Source organism: Haliotis cracherodii, unplaced genomic scaffold (assembly GCF_022045235.1).
Source record: "Haliotis cracherodii isolate W230 unplaced genomic scaffold, xgHalCrac1.p SCAF_8, whole genome shotgun sequence".
NCBI lineage: Eukaryota > Metazoa > Mollusca > Gastropoda > Lepetellida > Haliotidae > Haliotis > Haliotis cracherodii.
Window position 1 is genome coordinate 28,432,348 of NW_027266341.1, and position 23,249 is coordinate 28,455,596.

The 23,249-nt window shown below is 39.1% G+C and overlaps 2 protein-coding genes across 2 annotated transcripts in view; one reads left to right on the plus strand and one right to left on the minus strand.

Moving 5' to 3' along the window:
* Window positions 1–7,984, minus strand: part of LOC139449444 (kelch-like protein 8) — a 38,642-nt gene extending 30,658 nt beyond the window's left edge. The window contains exon 1 of the mRNA XM_071230841.1: window positions 7,850–7,984. Within this exon, the coding sequence (XP_071086942.1) occupies window positions 7,850–7,875 (26 nt within the window). The 5' untranslated portion in view covers window positions 7,876–7,984. The remainder of the gene's footprint in view (window positions 1–7,849) is intronic.
* Window positions 7,985–8,093: 109 nt separating this feature from the next.
* Window positions 8,094–22,035, plus strand: LOC139450167 (F-box/LRR-repeat protein fbxl-1-like). The gene is made up of 7 exons (XM_071231844.1): window positions 8,094–8,180; window positions 9,690–11,213; window positions 12,918–13,089; window positions 14,251–14,414; window positions 18,039–18,125; window positions 19,689–19,803; window positions 20,983–22,035. Coding segments are annotated over exons 1-7 (2,166 nt in total). The 5' UTR covers window positions 8,094–8,178; the 3' UTR covers window positions 21,085–22,035.
* The last annotated feature ends 1,214 nt before the right edge of the window (window positions 22,036–23,249 follow it).

Genomic DNA, 23,249 nt, shown 5'->3' on the forward strand with positions numbered 1-23,249 from the left:
GACGATATAATTCGCGTATTAGTTAATCCGTTTGACCTTGCATGCTCCCGTGACCCGGAAACGGTAGACGATAAATCAACATGCCACATGCAAGTTTCTCGGTATCTTTTATTTGAACATCTGTTGATATTTAAGAATCACCATTCAATGTTGTGAATATAAATGGGACATGATTCATATTTCTGCGATGTACATGCTGATAAGTTTCACTACAACATGTGTATCCCACGTAATACGTCTATGGATATCGTCGATCAGCAAGATCACCCTCAACAACAGGTGCGCGAAAATGGGCTTGACAAAACGTGTTTCAAAATAACATCCCCGCGTTGCTGAATATGATAGGGTGTATATAAGCAATAGAATTCTACGTACATATTTTCTGTGTTAGTTCCACATTACATTTAGGATAGTTTTCCTTTCGGGAATACATTCATAGATTCTAGCATGATTTTAGAACAGTTTCACGAAGGATTTCTAAATTTATTCCAAAAATATGAAGACCACCATGATTGCGCATTGATGATAGATTTGTAATTGTTTAATTATTTACAGCTGTTTACAGGTTTTAAAATTTTAAGTTATATTTAATAGTTATTTTTCCCACAATGATGGTGTGTGGGGACAGTAAATATTAGTCTTTGCATCAGCACAGTGTAACTGATCAAACTTCAATTATTATCTTTAGTTTAAACATATTTATTCAACAATTATTGTCTTGCACTCTGAAAATCAACTATGTGAATAAGTAACTCTCTGATGTCATCATTTTAATTTTAGTATTCCATCAATAATGAATAAATCAGATCCTTAACATATACATACTAAACTCATATGGACACTAATCTTGTGCATTATGTGGTTTGTTTCCAAATAAAACAATTCTGAAATATAATTTAATAGGAATTAATTTAATTTAATTACAGTAACAGTACTTGTTACAGTACATGACATTTTTGTTTGTTTAATCACAAGAACCATGGTGGCACATAAGCTGGTTAGTTTGCCATAGGTTTCTTAGAAAATGCTATCTCAGTCTTCTGGTTGGAATGAAAAGAAACATGCCTCTGTACATGTTTACCCTTGCCAGATGTATTTTTTCCAGTCAGCCAACCCATTACTTTTGTTCACCTTATGTGGTCTATTTTATACATACAGGTACTGCTTCCAAACTGTTTTTTCTTTGTATGCAATCACAGTATCACAACTTCCTCAGCTGGTGTGTATAAAAGTTCCCCTGTCATCATGAAAAAAGAATTATAAAGGAAAGTCATATTTTCATTCAAAAACATATCTGTCTTTCCTTGAATACTCTTTGTCTAAGTGCCAGAAATGTAAGTGTCATAAAAAAATTAAAAAAAGATTTTCATAAGGACTTTTCTTAGATAGACCTAGATCTAAGTCAAACCATGTGACTAGTTAGGTAGAATTATAACCTTATAAGCCCTCATTTCTGAGGTGTCCATATTTTTCACATTTTTAGGACTAAACGTGATCCGTGTAGATCTGCCTGTTTTGTTATGTAAAACAAATTCTTGTCTTAAAAATTGAGAAAAGGAATCATTCAGACAAAAAAATTTTATCCCATTGATTCACGAAAATCAGTTGAAATGTACAGTGGTGACTTTTGTACCCAAAATTTCTAGTAATTTGTTACCCAAATGGGTATGTGATTTTGTAGATCTACCTAGAATTATTTCAAAGATATACATTAATTTGGTGTCTTAAACTTAACATAATATCACTTTCCTATCAAAACAATTCATTCTAACTTAGGTTTAACCAACTTCACTGGCCTCTCCTTCAGTGACAAGACGTCAATTTTCTCTCAAAACTAAACAATCAATTTCAAGGATCAGTCATAATCATATTTGGAACTTGATGAAATATTTTATTATGTGTTCTGTTCATCTACATTAAAACATAAATATAATTATAGCTCTATTGTCTTATTTTCTTAGGTACAAATTCACAAAGTATTTTGGGTATAATTTAATTTGTTTTGGGTACAAAATCACACATATATATAAATAGGAGCCTAGAATCTATATATATTTACACTACCTCGTTGTGTACCAAAATGTTATCGGTTCAGAGGACGGGAGGTTCTCAGAAAGTTTTCAACAACATCTTTAATATTTAAATTGTTCTTTTTGTAATGTTAGACCAATAACAATATTATGTTATTATTATGGCATATCAATACGTTGGATCGCTCTCCGTTGCGCTCGTTTATAGAAAATATTTGAAAATTAAAATCATCGAGCGTGAAATCCATTACGGTTTCGGATTTAGACTTACACATTTTATTGCGACAATCACGAAGAAATATGAAACAAATAAGAGTGAAGACTGCTCTCCAGATCAATAAATAGTAAATAGTTGACGAAAAATAGTAAATTATGTATTTTCTTTTGAATTTGAATCTATTTCGGAATTTCTTTATGATAGCTTACCAACTTTTGCATATTTTGCTTCCATGTGTCACATGCGGTACGTGCTTCCGGTTTCAGAAATGATAGCTAAAATTGCAAGTATTTTGATTATTTCTCATAAAAATGCATTATTTTGCTATTGAATGGTTTACCTAGAATGTATATCAGTTCAGATTTTGCGTATCATCCAATATTTGTCATTTTTCGCAGTGTTTGTTGACTTTGTTCGACTCAACAAATCGCGAGTTAGGCCACGCCCAAACGTATCACTGACGTTTGTCGGCTTGGCAATGTGTCGGAAAGTTTATCAAACAAAATCATTTGCAAACTCTTTAAAAATGAAATTCTTTTTACAAAGATTTATACATGCGTGTCAATAATTATAGAAAATTAAGTTAGATGTAACAAAATGATTGTAATAGTCTAACGGGATAACTATGCATGTGGAGTTGTTTGTTTACCGCCGTTGCCATGATCGTACAAGTTCCATCCAATCGATGATGTTACGATTCAGATTGTTTTTGTTTACAATTAATTACACCGAAAGTTGCTAATTTTTAGAAATAAAGGGACATGAGTGTTTTCCTTTCGTCAGCAAACAAAAAATTATGATCGAATAGGAAAAATGATGAAATTATAAAGAAAATATCGGACTGCATGCCGCTCAACGTGAAGTGCCAAAAGTCAACAATGGCCGTTCCTGGTAGATGTGTGCCGAGAAGTTTGGCCGAAACTTTTTTAACTCGCGATATTTTCTTTTTGAGGTAAATAAATGACTGAACGTTTTGATATTGAGCAAGCTGAGCATTTATGCATGTCATACGTAATTTAAATGTTACGCAAAGCCTTCTTGGTAAATAGATATGGCGAGTTTTATTTTGGGGTGTTGTTATGCTATTCGCCTGTCGAATGGGTTCGACATCAGATGCACGGGGATGGACACCTCTGTCGAATGGGTTCGACGTTAGCGTGCAGAGCTTTAAGCAGAGGCAGCATCACAATGTTGCACTTCCACTAGACAGATAGCCTCTATACAACTGGTGTAACAACAACATATTAAAACAAAGCCCTTTCCAACAACGCTAGATTGAAATCCATCTACAAAACACAAATGGTGTATAAACCCTCTTATACTGTACTTATTTGGTCCTAATTGCAGAAATGGATGTAAAAGTTAGAGATGTTTGACAAATATTATATAGTGATTGAATGGGGTTCTATTCTAGTTGTAGCTTTCCCCTAATATCCCAGTTATATCACATCCATATCTCATCAAATCCCCTCCATATCCCAGCTATATCAGATCCATATCCTACCTTTATCTGATCCATATCCCAGCTATATCAGGTCCATACCACAGCTATATCCCCCCCCAAGATCCCCGCTATATATATCAGATCCATATCCCAGCTATATCTCCTCCATATCCCAGCTATATTCCAGTTATATCAGATCCATATCACAGTTATAACAGATATATATCATTAGTTTATGAATGTGGTTGTTACTCCATTGTTGGCATTTCAAGGTGTCAGGGACGACAATCAGTACAAGAGTGGACTTACCACCATGTGACATACACTTCAACCACGAGGCCATCCCACTATCCTCATGTTCATCAGACTGCCTCACTGAACTGTAAGCATGTTGCCTTCCAACTGTCATGTTAATAACTGGAACATATCAGCCTCTATAGGTTTTCAGTTTTAGCCACTACAACATAAATAGTACATGGTTTGTTTTTTGCCACACTCAGCAATATTACAGCTATAGTATGATGGGTGAGTGAGTGTTTTTGGTTTTATGCTGCTTTTAGCAATACTCCCGCAATATCACAAAAGAAATAAGATTTCACACATTGTACCCATGTAGGGAATCGAACCCGGTTCCTTGGTGTGACGAGCGAACGTTTAAACCACTAGGCTACCTCACCAACCCTATTGTATGACGTGGCAATCTGGACCAAGTACACCAGTGGTTGATATTATGTGCAACAATCCACATAATCAAACAAGTCATCGAGTCACCTGATCCAATTCGTCATCTCTTATCATGCTTATTGCAAGCATTGGTTGCTGGGCACACAGTCTAACCTGGAATCACTCATGGGGAGCTATTCAATTTAGTAGACTTAGCAGATGAGTGAGTGAGTTGGGTTTAACGCCGCTTTTAACATTACTCCAGTTATATCACGGAGTGTCAGCATAATGTGGGAGGAAAGCCCGAAGTGATGCGAGTCTCAGACGTTTACCACTTCAGTGAAACCCACGAACACGGGTATGGTGCTGACAAACCTAGAAACATAATCGGGTGCGAACGGGGATTCGAACCCACAATCATAGGTTTCTGGTGTGCCCAAGGGATGCAGCTCTGCACAGCGAATCGCGGCGCCTTAGACGACTGGGCCACCCGTGCCCCCCCTTAGCAGACGACAATCCATGTGCTACAATGGGCATCTACTGAAACTGATGCCAAAAGGCATGTTAGGGCAATAGTCAATGCTTTCTTTATGTTTATATATGTTAGTGTTAGCCTTTATGATAGGAAAAACTATTGACTTGATATATATAAGTGCTGACATTTCTAACCTATTATGAGTGCTTCGCTCAATAACTAACAATTTACCCATTTCCTTGAGTTGCAAGACTGGTGAAAGTAAAAACTGCTTTAAACAGAATTACATTTCGTTATAGCCCCATATGGGAGGTCATTTAGTCAATGAATGACACTGTTCATAGTGCAGCCAACATTAGAATAGGAACACAATTGTGTGGACACACTTTACACTAGAGACACCATGGCTTTATTTGGATCATGCAAAATTTCATCCTTGTGATTTTTGAGTCACTGAAAATGTAGAAGTGTGCGGTGGATAATGAGATATTAGATACGACTACAGACACCCCCAGGTCAGATGGCCCTAAACAGGGAAAAACAACATGAATTAGTTGTCTACTGAACACTGATGTTCTTATTCTAAAGTACATACTCTGAAATTGTACATATTGTTTTACTGGTCTCTATATATTTCACAGCTAGGCCAGCAAGATATTTGGCCCCAAGTCTTCAGCAAATCAACATAGTTAAAAACTCCCAAACCCAAATTTACATTTTCCCAAATTAGTAAATGTAATAACTTAATAACTAATTTTATGGCTTTGTAGAGATAACCCTGTATTTCCACAATAACAGGCATAATAACAAGGAAAAGGTTTTACTGCTCAGTTTTATATTATTACAATGAATACAATTTCACATTACAACTACCTCTGAAAATCCCAATTTTGAACAAAATAATTTTTTTCCCTATTTGCCTGCTAGGGGAGGGGCACTTCATCTAAAATCCGTGATAAAACCCTGTGTTACTAATAATATAATACAATCCAAATACCGTGTTGACCTCATTTACGAAACAGCCTGAGCAAAAAAAAGGACACCGAACTGAGATGGTTGTACATTCATGGACTGATCTGAACACAAATATTTTGCTCTACTTGAAACTGAAAAATTTAATTAATGTTGAAATTCATAGTTGTAAACCAGTATGCGCCAGCACGAAGCCATGTCATCATGGCCATATAAACAATGCATTACCATGCGCCATTGCAAATTCTTTCCAGCTGTCGGCAGAGGGCACATACCCCTCTAATCACTGTTCATATCATCTTGGTCTAGCCATGCCAACCCATGTAGGGATTCTGTGTCAGACTGGTCCCAGTACGTCATGCTTGTTGCTAAAGCTCACAAAAAATGACAATATAGTGTATCACGATCTCACAAACTGACGACTCAAGTATCGTATCTACCTAAGTATTGATGGTATCGTAGGTATTGTGAATCGTTACAGCCCTACTGGTTTGCCTGGTCCTAACTCAACTGTTTACATGCTGCTATGATACCAGCCTAAATCTTTTGACCCTACTCATTTTCAGTAGATTTCATGTTATTATATGTGCTGAGCTTACAAGGCTGAACAGAATTTTCGGGCTTCAGAATAGTGGTCTGTTTTTTTTGTTGGTGTTTAATGCAGCACTCAACAACATTCCAGCTATTTGATGGTGGTCTGTAAATAATCGAGTCTGGACCAGACAATCCAGTGATTGATATCATGAGCATTGATCCACATAATGGGGTTGTTGTTGTTGGTTTGTTGTTTAACATCACACTCAGCAAAAGTCCAGCTATATGATGGCGGTCTGTAAATAATCAAGTCTGGACCAGACCAAGAATTCAGTGACTGATATCATGAGCATCGATCCTCGCATTTGGGATTGATCCACCTAATGGGGATACGGTGACATGCATTAACCAAGTCAGCGAGTCTGACCACCCGATCCCATTAGTCGCCTCTTACGACAAGCATGGGTTGCTGAAGACAATACAATGCACAATACACATGGACCTGTATCGTGATGATGATCAGGATGATGTATGGCCTTTGATACAATGCACAATACACATGGATCTGTATCGTGATGATGATCAGGATGATGTGTGGCCTTTGATACAATGCACAATACATATGGACATGTATCGTGATGATGATCAGGATGATGCATGGCCTTTGATACAATGCACAATACATATGGACATGTATCGTGATGATGATCAGGATGATGTGTGGCCTTTGATACAATGCACAATACATATGGACCTGTATCGTGATGATGATCAGGATGATGCATGGCCTTTGATACAATGCACAATACACATGGACATGTATCGTGATGATGATCAGGATGATGTGTGGCCTTTGATACAATGCACAATACACATGGACATGTATCATGATGATGATCAGGATGATGTGTGGCCTTTGATACAATGCACAATACACATGGACATGTATCGTGATGATGATCAGGATGATGTGTGGCCTTTGATACAATGCACAATACACATGGACCTGTATCGTGATGATGATCAGGATGATGCATGGCCTTTGATACAATGCACAATACATATGGACATGTATCGTGATGATGATCAGGATGATGTGTGGCCTTTGATACAATGCACAATACACATGGACATGTATCGTGATGATGATCAGGATGATGTGTGACCTTTGATACAATGCACAATACACAAGGACATGTATCGTGATGATGATCAGGATGATACAATTATGAAATACTTATCAGACTTATTTCTAAATTAACCATTAGGCTATATCTAAAGAGACATAAATCTGAGCTTGAAAGGCCATATGCTTCCTACAAACCTACAAACAATAATCACCCCGGCACCCAGTGTGAAGGTTTATAGTCAATAAAAAGGTGTACCGATGAAAAGAATCATACACCTTTATTCGGAAGACTCTACTCGAATGTATGTACCGGTGCGTGCATTTGTCTAAACACCAAGCATGCAATGAGAGATCTACAATTCTTGTTTTACAAGCTTGAACTTACTTTTTACCAGTTCTCCGAGTTGTCATACAGTTGATATATCATGAAATGTTCAAAAGCAGTCACATTTTAGACAAATATGTTTTCTTTTGCACAGAAACATCGTTTTCGTTGGACTTTTTGAAATTATCGTTTGACAGGTGCACATTTACTTCCTGAGCATGCGCAGCCCACCGGATGTTGACAAAATTCGCCGGAAGTGTACGTTCTACCAAGGCAATAGCAGCCGAGAATTCCATTCCAGCAAATTATGATTGTCTTCTGACCTTCGTGGCATTTTCTTACACTTGCGTGATGAAACAATTTATCATGATGAATCTGGTTTCGGAAGGATGTGAGTTAAATATATGAGGTTATGTCTGTAGTTATTTAAGAATGTCAACACAAGAATATAGTCAAGTTCACATGGTTTACAATTTTGTAATTTTTGTTGTTCAGCAGCAATGTATCAGTGGAAGTCTGTTCTGACAGTACTTAGACTTTGGCGTAAATAACACTGTACGGTCAGGCAGGTTGAACGCAGAACTGAATGTAGCCTGCTAAGTTATTTATTTTATTAAAATTATGATCATTTATTTCAAAGGAAATGGCTATTTCCAGGATACTTGTCACTAGCCTAACTGGCAAGCCTTGGCATTTATATCAAGTTCTGTGTCCTTCATGGTTGAAAGATTTTAATCCTAAATAACACATATTTTTCGTGTTTTTATTGAGATATGTATATTTAGGGATTTACATGGTCTATCTTTTTTATGTCCAGGGGACTCTCAGAAATAAATTTGTTGGCTCCAATGCATGAATATGGGGTTCGAGGCTGGCATTGTTCACAACGTTCCCAATATTTCAAGAATTTTATTTTGACATATCACTAATTGGGGAATTAATGAGTTAAAGTAAAGAAGTCCAATTCTTGGTCAATCTCATTAAAATCAGATCTTAGTTCTCGCTACTGCTAAACAAAGATCTGAGGACATCCCATTACGGGTCACGTCAGACCGACCATCTGCGAAATTTGACCGACCAGTGGAATGACCAATCAGAAGGCAGCTTTCTCGTGCTTTACGGCACTATTTTCAAATTGGCGACAACGCTTCAAAACATATTTTGACAAATTCTCGATTAAAAATTTGAAGCCTGAACTAAAGAACATTCTGGAAGCGCTAATAGATGGTCTAGATGTAGGGATTCAGTTGTTAAACCCGTAACTATCATTCAGAACACCCCGTGTTAAAGTTTTCGAGGATGCATGATTAGAAATCACTTTCCAACTGTCACTTTCATGATCTGGTAAGCGACACTCTGTTTGGTCGGATGAAAGGTCGTTCTGATGTGACCTCTACTGGGATGTCCTCAGATCTTTGTTTAGCGGTAGCCCATTATAGCCCTCACATTCTACAAGTCAATGATCATTGAATTTTTACTTGTCTTTAGCACAAATTTATAGTCTTGGGCTAGTGGACTAGCATGAATTTCAAAGGCTGGTTACTTTGATTTAATTGAAAATGTAATGTGAATATATTATGTAATGTTTCAAATATAGAATCCATTATAGGTGAGCTACAGAACCTAATGTACACATTACAATCCATTTACAAGTATGTTTCCCTCATTTAGAAAATAGGAGTAATTTATTCAGTGATAGAAACTAACAGTTTTTGTCCACTATTCCCTATCATGATAACATGTAGCAAAACCCTTAAAAATGGCAAATTTCTACTAGGCCTTATGATGCCTTAACTATTGGGCAGTGTGACAAGGACTACAGGAGTAGTGCCAATTTCTAATACTGGTTTTGTTTGTCATGTAAAAATGATGATTATTACAAAATGCCTATTTTCTTCAGGAAACGAGGAGCCATGGACAGAGAAGAAGCCGTGTTAGTAGTTGGGAGTGACATTTCACTTGCTGACCTGCAGGCAGAGATGGAGGTCGGTGGGGGTGGGGGAGAGGAGGAGCAAGATGCATCATCAACACCTGGGGAGGAGGAGGGCAGTGGTGCACAAAAAGAAGACATGAGCTCTTTTGAATTGTTTGAAACTCGTAATGTGTTTTGCTTCTTTGATGAGAATCTGTTGGATTCCAACCCACATGTGTTACCAGACAATGGACAAGGCAACAAGCAGGATCTTGTAGTGGAGAACCTATCTCCTGATCATAGTGATTGTGTTTCAACTGCTGGAGATGTGTGTGGGACATCTGCTGATTGTGCTGAAGGAGCTGACCACCAGAGTTCATCACACACATTGCACACAAGTAATCAGGACATCAAGGTATGTGATGTGAAATCTCAGGAATCTTTTCAAGACAATAAGTCTAATAATACATCGTCACCTTCTGTTAGTGGTTTAAATCAGAGAGGTGAGTCAGAGAGAAACAATACAGGCATAAATTGTGATATGAATCCCCCAAGGCTGGAAAAAAATGATGAACTCCCCCTTTATGGAAGATGTAAAGATTCACCATCATTTCCAAATGGTGTCCTTCAGGGAGAGCGATGGGCACAACCGTCAGACAATTTGAAGCACAATAGGCATTTAGATTTGACAAGTCCATCACAACATAGTAACGGTGGTGCACTGTGGGAGACTCCTGGAGAACTGCCTGTCCAGGAACTAAGCGTTATTGAACTGACTATGAAGGGAGCATCAGCTACCCATCCAGCAGCCTCATCAACGGCCCCGTCAGCAGCTCCATTTGCTTGCCCTCCACAGAAAGCTGTGATACACACGACTGTGATCGATGTTCATCCAGGGCATATTGTACATAAACATGATAAGAAAGTGCTGGAGAGTGATTTATCGGAACATTATAGTGTTATACAAAGTCTTCCAGAAGAAATATTGCTCAATATATTTTCTTACTTCTCACCTAAAGAACTGTGTCAGTATGTTGCACCAGTTTGCAGGCGTTGGCGTGTCCTTGCTTACGAACCTACATTGTGGGTATGTTTAAAAATAGACCCTTTATGGGAGGTGAGTATTGATGACCTTTCTACACTCCTTGAACGTGTGTCAGGGGTGAAGGACCTCTCACTCCATGCCAGGAATGGCATCACATATTTTGAAGTCTTCACTTACCTGAAACACTGTAATCACTTGACAGAGCTTGACCTTGGTTTATGTGATAGTATCAATATTCATGTTATTGAGTGTATTGTGAAGTTTTGCCCCTTGTTGAGGAACATCAATTTAGAAGGATGTAGCAATATAGACTTTGAGTGTGTGAAGCAGCTGGCTTCCCTACGTCACCTATCCCACCTCAACCTCTCACACTGTCGCCTGGAGAACGACAGCATCCTCCTCCTGGCGTACTCTATTGACAGCATCATGAGCTTCAATGTCGATGGTGTGGCATGGATCACAGATGAGTAAGAAGTGTTTTATTCTAACCTTGATGATAAGAAAACAATTGAATAATAAGGTTGTGGATGAGTGAGTGAGTTTGGTTTAATGCTTGTTTGAACAGAATTTTATCTTATCAGTATCATGGTGTCAGCTTCATGTGGGACGAAAGCCCATAGTGACACAGGGCATAAACATGCATCACTTAGGTGAAACACATGGACATGGGTGAGTGTCATGGGGCCTATTTGCAGTTTAAACCAATATTCAGGAACTGCTTGATTGGCATTCTAGAAGTTGGCAAGATAAGTAAGAAAAACGTACAACTAGAAGTTGTTATCTATAAAGTTGTATGTTTTTCTTACAATATTCGGGAGATCCTGGCATAGCTAAGGGTTACAACTCTGCACAGGGATGGCTGTGCCTTAGAGCACAGGGCCCCTTATGCTTATGCGCCTAAGTATTAATGGTGTTGAATTCAGTCATTCAGTCATTATTCATATTCACCTTGTTTTTTAGGTCCATTTGTACTTTTACTGTCACAGTCTGTGTTTGTAATTTTGAGCTATGTTAACAATGGTAATCTGGGATAAGTTGAGTCATGACCTGAAAATTGACCAGATAGGACTATTTATGTGGTTCCGCCCACTTGTGAAGAAAGGGGTATCAGGTGGTCTGGGACATGTACTCCAATGGATATGTGCGTGTCTTGTCTCGGCTAATATGTTCTAGTAGCGAGTTCACTAGTACATAATAGTATGTGCTGATGTGAGGCACCTATCTGTGACAACAGTGACAGTGAATTTGCATAGTCAATTTCGTTGTAATGACCTGCACGTGCAAACACCATTTCTACCTGTAACAAACCAAATATGTTTGCCCAAATTCTATGCGCCACCTACTTGTCTCAAACACATTTTGTGAATTGGTTCAACTACTTATCCTGGACTTCCCGTAGCTTTTATCACTGAAACTTAAAAAAAAAAATCAAATTATAAAGTAATGCAAAGTTTTCCTCATGTTTATTGGTCTAGAAGCAGTCACGTGACATTTGACAGAAATGCAAAATAACTCCAAATCCTGTCTGATAATTTACGGTATTCACTTGAGTTACCATATTTTCTCACAGTAATGTCTTTGTGTTGGGGGGTTGGGGGATGGGAAATATCAAACCTCACTGTGGCGTGTTCAATGCGCACCCGCTTCTACACAGCTGTGTTTTTTGGGAAAAAAGTGTGCACTATACTCAAGAAAATATGGTACCAAAAACTAAAAGTAGAATGGGAAATACCTGGAAGTGATTTCCCCAAACCCTAGCTAATCAGATGTCTCCTTTTGGGAACTCCTAATGTTATTTTAGCTAACATTGTTTGAGATCTTGATTCTACTTTTTTTCAGTTATGTAATAAACTAGTTATAACCTTATATGAAGTCCACACCTGTTTTTATGGAAATGAAAAAAGCAATATCAACCTTGGACTTCATCAGTAATTGGTAGTACAGTAAACTACGGTTATAACGAACACGCTTATAATGAACTGACCGATATAACAAACTTATTTTTAGTCTCGGCCATTTGTTGTACATATGCTGTATATATGCTTATAATGAACTACTGTTATAACGAACTAAAATTAGTGGTCCCTTTGAGTACGTTATAACCGTAGTTTACTGTAATTGTATTATGTAAGTAGCCAGCACATTGGTTTGTTGTGTCTCCTGTCCTGCAGTGCCATCATGCCGCTGTGTGAGGTGCACAAGTCCAGTTTGAAGCATCTGGAACTGGATGGGGAGGAGCTGACCGATAGGAGCATCTCCGCCGTGGCCAAGTGTCAGTCTCTTGTCACACTCAACGTGTCCTTCTGTGACCTGCTGTCTGATGCCAGTCTGGAGTACCTCAAGGTATTGGATGCACCATCCAACAGTTGCAGTGTTTTATTTCTTAATTGTATTGTGGTTAATATCCTGGACCCATTCATCAGCATAGTTTCATTCAGAGCCCAGTTCAGATAACTCAGTGCTGAAAAGTATTCAATTTACATATTTGTTCATGATTGAGACAAGTGTCAATGTTGCTTAGTATTTGATTTGAATGCATAATAACCTCTCTCCCGCTGTCACAACATGCTTAGTACTAAGGAATACCATCATAAAGGGCTAAAGTTAAATTTCTTCTTATTTGTTGTAAACTCCTTTACTTTAAACATGTCGAAGGTTCTTGCTACAGGGCCACAATTTTGAATGTAGATCTCTTCAGTTGTGTCATTTCCATGCATTATTGACATCATTGTGTGGGTAATCTGGGTTGGAATAGGTCCTGTGGCTGGTCCTAAGCATTGACTAAATGGATCGGGTGGTCAGGCTCAGTGACTTGGTTGTCTGTGTGTCATTCTACCTCAGTGGCATGGATCACTGCTCACAATATCAATCACCCTATTGTTTGGTCCTGACTCAGTGATTTACAGGCCACTGTCTTAAAGCTGGAATACTGCTGAGTGAGGCGTTAAACAACAAACAAACAAGTCATGAGGAATAGCAATGTTGTGAAAAGTCAGTGACAAGGGAGGTAAAGTGAGTGAGTATACTTTTACGCCGCTTTTAGCATTATTCCAGCAACGTCACAGTGGGGAACACCAGAAATAGGCTTCACACATTGTACCCATATGGGGAATCAAACCAGGGTCTTTGGCCTCAGGAGCGAACACTTAACCACTAGGCCACCCCACCAACCCTAGAGAGATAAAGAGGAGTTACTTCGAAAACAAAACTATAGTCAAAAATGAGTCCAGGATACATATGCAAAGAAAAAGGATATATTATGTGCAGGATAATCAAGATCAGAGACTGCATTGTGACCACCGTCATATAGCTGGAATATTGCTGATTGCGGCGTTAAACAAGAAACAAACAAAATTGCCTTGATTACATGAACTAAGCCTTGTTGACAGGGGTTGTGTTAGTGAAGTAAACCAATAAATTCTCAAAGTCAATTATGGGAACATCATGGGGAAATACATATAGTGAAACAAATTCTGTCTATGCTTACATTTTTTCTTTATTTAGGACCTGAAAAAGTTACGAAAATTACGACTACGGAAGGGTTTGGAGTTTTCTGAAGAAGCAGTAGAGAAGTTCTTTAAGCACGGCCACCTACACAATGTGACAGACCTTGACATGTCAGAGTGTGCTGGCATGAAGGACGCCAGCCTCCTGTCTCTCACTGAGTGGTATGTTCTCTCACTTGTCAGTCCCCTCTCTCACAATCTCATCAGGATCAGATCTTTTGTTTCAAAAACTCTCTCTGCTGGAAGCCCTGATAAACTCTCTATTGGAGGTCTCATCACATGAACTTAGCCAGCCAGCATCAAGGCTTCTAATTTGTCAGCCCAAGGGAGTGAAGCTTTCTGTTCTCAAAAGTCCATTTCCCTTTCACACAGTGGTACATACTAGAACGTGTCAGTCTCTCTGTCACACAGTGGTACATATCTAGAACATGTCAGTCTCACACAGTGGTACATGTCTAGAACGTGTCAGTCTCACTGTCACACAGTGGTACATATCTAGAATGTGTCAGTCTCACACAGTGGTACATGTTTAGAACGTGTCAGTCTCTCTGTCACACAGTGGTACATATCTAGAATGTGTCAGTCTCACACAGTGGTACATACTAGAACGTGTCAGTCTCTCTGTCACACAGTGGTACATATCTAGAACATGTCAGTCTCACACAATGGTACATGTCTAGAACGTGTCAGTCTCTCTGTCACACAGTGGTACATATCTAGAATGTGTCAGTCTCACACAGTGGTACATATCTAGAACGTGTCAGTCTCTCTGTCACACAGTGGTACATGTCTAGAACCTGTCAGTGTCTCTGTCACACAGTGGTACATGTATAGATCCTGTCAATCTCTCTGTCACACAGTGGTACATATCTAGAACCTATCAGTCTCTCTGTCACACAGTGGTACATGTCTAGAACCTGTCAGTCTCACACAGTGGTACATGTCTAGAACATGTCAGTCTCTCTGTCACACAGTTGTACATGTCTAGAACCTGTCAGTCTCTCTGTCACACAGTGGTACATGTCTAGAACCTGTCAGTCTCTCTGTCACACAGTTGTACATGTCTAGAACCTGTCAGTCTCTCTGTCACACAGTGGTACATGTCTAGAACCTGTCAGTCTCTCTGTCACACAGTGGTACATATCTAGAACCTGTCAGTCTCTCTGTCACACAGTGGTACATGTCTAGAACCTGTCAGTCTCGCACAGTGGTACATGTCTAGAACATGTCAGTCTCAAACAGTGGTACATGTCTAGAACCTGTCAGTCTCTCTGTCACACAGTTGTACATGTCTAGAACCTGCCAGTCTCGCACAGTGGTACATATCTAGAACATGTCAGTCTCACACAGTGGTACATGTCTAGAACCTGTCAGTCTCTCTGTCACACAGTGGTACATATCTAGAACCTGTCAGTCTCTCTGTCACACAGTGGTACATGTCTAGAACCTGTCAGTCTTGCACAGTGGTACATGTCTAGAACATGTCAGTCTCACACAGTGGTACATGTCTAGAACCTGTCAGTCTCTCTGTCACACAGTTGTACATGTCTAGAACCTGCCAGTCTCGCACAGTGGTACATATCTAGAACATGTCAGTCTCACACAGTGGTACATGTCTAGAACATGTCAGTCTCACATAGTGGTACATGTCTAGAACTTGTCAGTCTCTCTGTCACATAGTGGTACATATCTAGAACCTGTCAGTCTCTCTGTCACACAGTGGTACATGTCTAGAACCTGTCAGTCTCTCTGTCACACAGTGGTACATGTCTAGAACCTGTCAGTGTCTCTGTCACACAGTGGTACATGTCTAGAACCTGTCAGTCTCTCTGTCACACAGTGGTACATGTCTAGAACCTGTCAGTGTCTCTGTCACACAGTGGTACATGTCTAGAACCTGTTAGTCTCTCTGTCACACAGTGGTACATGTCTAGAACCTGTCAGTCTCTCTGTCACACAGTGGTACATGTCTAGAACATGTCAGTCTCTCTGTCACACAGTGGTACATATCTAGAACCTGTTAGTCTCTCTGTCACACAGTGGTACATGTCTAGAACCTGTCGGTCTCTCTGTCACACAGTGGTACATGTCTAGAACCTGTCAGTGTTTCTGTCACACAGTGGTACATGTCTAGAACCTGTCAGTCTCTCTGTCACACAGTGGTACATGTCTAGAACATGTCAGTGTCTCTGTCACACAGTGGTACATGTCTAGAACCTGTTAGTCTCTCTGTCACACAGTGGTACATGTCTAGAACCTGTCAGTCTCTCTGTCACACAGTGGTACATGTCTAGAACCTGTCAGTCTCTCTGTCACACAGTGGTACATATCTAGAACCTGTCAGTCTCTCTGTCACACAGTGGTACATGTCTAGAACCTGTCAGTCTCTCTGTCACACAGTGGTACATGTCTAGAACCTGTCAGTCTCTCTGTCACACAGTGGTACATGTCTAGAACATGTCAGTGTCTCTGTCACACAGTGGTACATGTCTAGAACCTGTTAGTCTCTCTGTCACACAGTGGTACATGTCTAGAACCTGTCAGTCTCTCTGTCACACAGTGGTACATGTCTAGAACCTGTCAGTCTCTCTGTCACACAGTGGTACATATCTAGAACCTGTCAGTCTCTCTGTCACACAGTGGTACATGTCTAGAACCTGTCAGTCTCTCTGTCACACAGTGGTACATGTCTAGAACCTGTCAGTCTCTCTGTCACACAGTGGTACATGTCTAAAACCTGTCAGTCTCACACAGTGGTACATATCTAGAACCTGTCAGTCTCTCTGTCACACAGTGGTACATGTCTAGAACCTGTCAGTCTCTCTGTCACACAGTGGTACATATCTAGAACATGTCAGTCTCTCTGTCACACCGTGGTACATGTCTAGAACCTGTCAGTCTCTCTGTCACACAGTGGTACATGTCTAGAACCTGTCAATCTCTCTGTCACACAGTGGTACATGTCTAGAACATGTCAGTCTCACACAGTGGTACATATCTAGAACCTGTCAGTCTCTCTGTCACACAGTGGTACATGTCTAGAACCTGTCAGTCTCTCTGTCACACAGTGGTACATGTCTAGAACCTGTCAGTCTCTCTGTCACACAGTGGTACATATCTAGAACATGTCAGTCTCTCTGTCACACAGTGGTACATGTCTAGATCCTGTCAGTCTCTCTGTCACACAGTGGTACATGTCTAGAACCTGTCAGTCTCTCTGTCACACAGTGGTACATGTCTAGAACCTGTCAGTCTCACACAGTGGTACATGTCTAGAACCTGTCAGTCTCTCTGTCACACAGTGGTACATGTCTAGAACCTGTCAGTCTCTCTGTCACACAGTGGTACATATCTAGAACATGTCAGTCTCTCTGTCACACAGTGGTACATATCTAGAACCTGTCAGTCTCTCTGTCACACAGTGGTACATGTCTAGAAACAGTCAATCACACTAATGTATGTTTCTTTAACTTGAGGTGTGTGTTGATATGATAATATGAAACAGAAGATTCTTTTGCTATGTAATAGACATGTAATAATTTGTGAATTCATATACTGCAAGCAGAGTGTCAGTTGGTAAGTATCACTGGGAATTCATGAAGGAAACTGTGCCATGAGTCACATTCAGATTTTGGGATTTTCAGTTATTCTGACCAAAAATATAAAATGACTCTTGATGTAACACCATTTTGAAGAAGTCAAGTTCTAGTGAAGTCAACTGATACCCGGTCCCTAGCTTAGTAACTGGATTCCCTTTGAAGTGTGAGACTAACTCTTTGTTGACAGTTGTGGCAGCAGCCTGATAGTGTTGGCGCTGCAGTGGTGCTGGTACATCACCGACATCGGCCTGGCATCTATCGTGGAGTGCTGCAGGTAATACATGCACCAGTGTCTTCTTCACAGAACAATTCCAGTCTAGTTTTAAGATATAAAAATAATGTACATATATATAACGTGCTAAATACACCCCCAAAAGCATTCTCAAAATGCAACATTATTTCTCACATCAATGAAGAAGTTTCATTCTCAGCTACCTGGGGAATATAAAATCAAAGTTTGTTTGTTGCTTTACTTGTTGAACTGTTAATGATATGAATGAAATACTGGTAATGTGGCATTTACAACAACAAAAATTCGAGTCTAGCCAGCTCAATTCAGAGCAGTTTATTATGATGTAAAGATCAATAAAGGCATATTTCAAAAGTCTTAACAATATCTGTAGCTCTTGTAACCTTCATGTTGTTGAAAAAGAATTTCATTATATGCCTTTTTGTAAACCCTATCTTCATTTAAGAAACAAATAACAGGAAGAAGTTTACCCATGTCATCCTCAAATGTAACACCTTTACAAAATATTGCATTGTACATGCTTCATGCATTATTAGTTAAAAGAAACATGCATACATTGTAATGTATGCTTGTCTGATCAGGCTCGCTGACTTGGTTCATGCTACCCGTGAAGATCCGGTTTAGAAATAGGTCCTTAGCAATCCATGCTTGCTGTAAAAGTGACCATGCTTGTCGCAAGAGGCGACTAATGGGTTAGGGTGGTCAGGCGTGCTGACTTGGTTGATGCATGTCATGCAATCCGTATTGCGTGGATCGATGCTCATGACATTAAAAACTGGATTGTCAGATCCAGACTTGATTATTTACAAACCGCCGTCATATAGCTGGAATAGTGCTGAGTGCAGCCTTAAACAACAAACCAACCAACCAATCTCATAACCCAAAATACATATGTAGATCTATGGGGGCTGTGTGTATGTGTAGATTATTTACAGACCGCCATCATATAGCTGGAATAGTGATGAGTGCAGCATTTAACAACAAACAACAACACCGACTTGGTTGATGCATTTCATTGTATCCCAATTGCGTTGATTGATGCTCATGATGTCAGTCACTGAATTGTCTTGTCTAGATTTGCTAATTTACAGACCGTAGTCATATTGGTAGAATATTGCTGGTTGTGGCATTAAACAACTGACTGCCACTGTTCTAGTGGTAGAGCATCCACCCAGAGAGTGGAAGGTCCATGGTTTGATCCCCAGGTGCGTCATACTAAAGACGTAAAAAGATGGTACTTGTTGTTACCCTGCCTGGCGCTCGGCATTAAGGGGCGTAAATAAGGACTGATCGGCTCAGAGTCAGTATACTGTGTCTCAGTGGGGTATTCATGTTAAAAAACTGCGGCATGGTATCTCATTGGGCTAGCATTATAAAATCGACATTAGTCCGGACTAGTACAAGCAGCCACACAAGCATATGTGCATGCACGTTGCTAAATAGGTGATCTAGAACGTGACTTTAAGCCCCATTTCACCTCACCTCACCTTGGATAACCAAATTTTATTTGGTACTCCCGCGCCCACTGTCTCATTTATTACCCCCAGGCTTCAACAATATTATAATGTTTATGTTCTTCTCGTTCAGCAATCTGGAGCGACTTGACCTGACAGGGCTGCACCGCCTGTCTGGGGAGTGTCTGGACAGGGTTCCCGATGACATGGTGCATCTCCACTTCCTCGACCTCAGAAACTGTAACAATGTAAGTCTATATTACCCCATGTAAACCAAGCTGATATGTTCCAATTTAACGAAATGTTGGAACATTAAGCCATATAGGAGAATGCACTGACATATCTAAAACTGTGATATTTAAGTATTTGGTGTCATGTATTATGTTCTGCTTATCATATTTAATATGTTAAACCTACAGTAAACTTGTCTCCTAGTTAACTTTGAAGATCTGGGCCCACTTGCACAAAGCGATCTGAGCGCTAAGATGATCGTTACTCCCACGCTTTAACATAGGCTTACAATAGTCGTAGTGCTAAGATTGCTTTGTGCAAGTGGGCCAAGGTTAAAATTGGACTCCAGCAAGCTTAGTTGTCGTAAGAAGCAACTAACTGGATCGGGTGGTCGGGGTCACGGACTTGGTTGATGCATGTCATCGTATCCCAGTGTAACACCCCTGTGTTATATTGGGATCAACTAGTGAGTGAGTATAGTTTTACGCCGCTTTTAGCAATATTCCAGCAATATCACTGCGGGGGACAAATAATTCAAATTTATGTATGTTCATCAAGTTATAGTGGAAACTAAAGGTTTTCATCTTATGTATAACTGAGAATTATTTATTGTGGGTATTGCAACGCACAGGCTCCCATTTGTAGTTGTTCTAAATTTGTTTTGAGTAGTGTATATCACATGTATATATTCTGTACTGTACATATATATGCTGCACAATCAATTTTCATAAATGTACAATATTTTATATACATACAGATACTCACACAATAATGTAATGAAATGTATATTACAGTGAAGGAAATTAACGCTTGCCTGTAAAACCTGTAAGATTTTGACACGTGCTGTAAACTATCTGTCGTCCTCTCGATTCTCCCTGCCAAATCGTTGTGCTAGAATTTTGACTCATGCTTTCGAGTCTTTCTCGTAATGAATAATGTACACAATTTCCAATCTATATATTCTGAGTGAGTTTTAATAATTGAATGTATTTATGGCACATTAAAGATTGAAATTTGAAAGTCTTCTTATTTTATAATGACTAGTAAACTTTTGCATGAAGAAAAGATCCCCCTGATCTGATGAGTGTGTCACATGTTAGAATCCATTTGATTTTTGCAATAAAGTATGATTAAATCAAACTTGCTTTTTGAAATCTTGATGATCTTTCAGAATTGTTTCATTCTTGTCATTCCAGATGAATGACAAGTTAATCTGTGAGATGATCCGATCGAAGCCTGACCTTCAAGTGATCAACTACTATGGTGAAATGTTTGTCTACGGAGAAGGGAGTCCCTGATGTGTCTCACCACACTGGCAGCACAGCCAACATCAAAATGATGACAAACCCAGCCAAGTGAGGAGCAGGTGCTTGTAAGGGGTGCCCTTGCTGATGGGTGGCCTGTTACTCAGGGTGTGTGTAATCGTTGCTCACATTATCATGTCTTGTAATCAGGCATGGCAGATTCATTTGGTTTGAATCGCAGATTCAACCTGATAATGATTCCTAGTTTGTCAACACCACAGTAACTTTTGAGATTCACGGTAATCTGGTAGCCTGAGACTATTAAATGGTGGTGAAGACAAGTGAAAACCCAATGATGGTAGTCCTCGTTGACTAATAGCATTTGAGGGCTGTAATTCTGAACAAGTTCTCAAAGCTTCAATTTTTTTGCAAATTGGAACTAAATAAAACTGACAGCAGTGTATACATTTTTGTCTGGTTCCAGCAGGACTAGCTCCAAACTCTTTAGGACTAGTGAAATAAGATTTCCACTAGTTTTCTGGACGAATCTTAAAACCCACTGAATTTCTAAGGCTGACATATCCATGCTTGCTGGTTTCATCAAAGTGGTAAACGTCTAAGACCTGCATCACTAAGCCGACCTTACTTACTGTTTGATTTGTTTTAGTTGTTTTCATCTGGTTGTTATGGTGACCTGACTTTCTAGGATCTGACTATTTTTTAACAAAATTATAGAATTCTATATCCATAACAAATATTTCCTGGAAAACGACATGGTATGTCAAAAAGCCTGCGGTTATCAAGAAGTTTTCAACAATTTTACCATATGTGAAATATGTCAGTCAAAGCTCTACAATTGTCATGAATCTCTGCGAAAAATATTATGACATATGACAGACATTGCATACAGTTCTTGTATATCTTTGTTATAGGATATTAGATAAAAACATTTTAGTGCTACCGCTGTTGTATATCCATGTTATTGTATATGAGGTATGACTGTCACTCTGCTACAGCTGTCTATGTTATAGTATACAGCTGTTTTATGTTGCTGTTATAATATTTGAGATATAACAGTCATAGCGCTGTAGCTGTTGTATGTCTATGTTTTAGCATATGAGATATACCTATGTTATAACATATGAGATATGACCGTCATAGCTCTACAGTTGTTGTATATCTATGTTATAGTATATGAGATATGACCGTCATAGTCTACAGCTGTTGTATGTCTATGTTATGGCATATAAGATATGAGAGTCATAGCGATCAGTTGTTGTATATCTGTTTTATGGAATATTATTTGCAACAGTCATAGCGCTACAGTTGTTTTATGTCCCAAATAATTTCAAGAACAACTATGCTTGCTTGGCCATATGAAATAGTTCCATTATGTTGTGGCATGACAACATACACTGCATTAATAATAAGAATAAGAATAATGTGCATATTCATAATGAGCCAAATCCACACCTTAAATCATGCTCAAAGTGCTACGTTATTACCGCTGTCAGTAGATCAGTGTGCACCTCAGCTCCCTGGGGAGTATGAACGAGATGCTGTAAGGTCACATTACCATCTCATCCTACCTGGTACCCACTCTGATATAACAGACAGTGAGGTATGTAGTAGGATTGACTAAAGAAGTCAGTATTACTATTTTACTGGTATTGTGATAGTTTTGTCAATGACTGAGGCATCCTACAATGTGAAGGTTTTTGAGATGTTCAACATGACATATCCTAACATCTCAGCCAAGTCCTAGATTCTAGGGGAGTTTGGTTCTAAATTTGAGAAGGTTTGATGATTTGAATCCTGTATATGTATCTTGCAAGAATACTTATTAATCTCTTCAAGCAAGGTGTAGTTTGTATCAGAACAAATTGAAAAGATGATGATTAACAGTGTTTTTATGGTGTTTTGTACTTATCACAACCGATAGTAATGTGCTACATCCTTGTTAATTAGTGATATTTTAGTATGTCACTATTGCTATTGGCTACTGAGATGCACCTATAACATAGTTCAGTCGATCTCCACGACTAAAGTTTAAAGTAACTGACAGTCTGGTGCTAAAACCAGTTGGGCTTAATTATGTACCGATTCATGTTCTAAGAAATCATTTCTGGCAGTCTGGCAGTAAAGGCAGGATGGTATTATAAACAGAAGTATACGGTAAGAATTCACATCTGGCATTAAAGCAAGTTTGGTATTATAGA

Coding starts and splice junctions, on each gene's coding strand:
- LOC139450167 (XM_071231844.1), top strand. Junction 13,090..14,250: donor CCAGTCTGGAGTACCTCAAG/GTATTGGATGCA, acceptor TTCTTTATTTAG/GACCTGAAAAAGTTACGAAA. Junction 18,126..19,688: donor TCTATCGTGGAGTGCTGCAG/GTAATACATGCA, acceptor CTTCTCGTTCAG/CAATCTGGAGCGACTTGACC.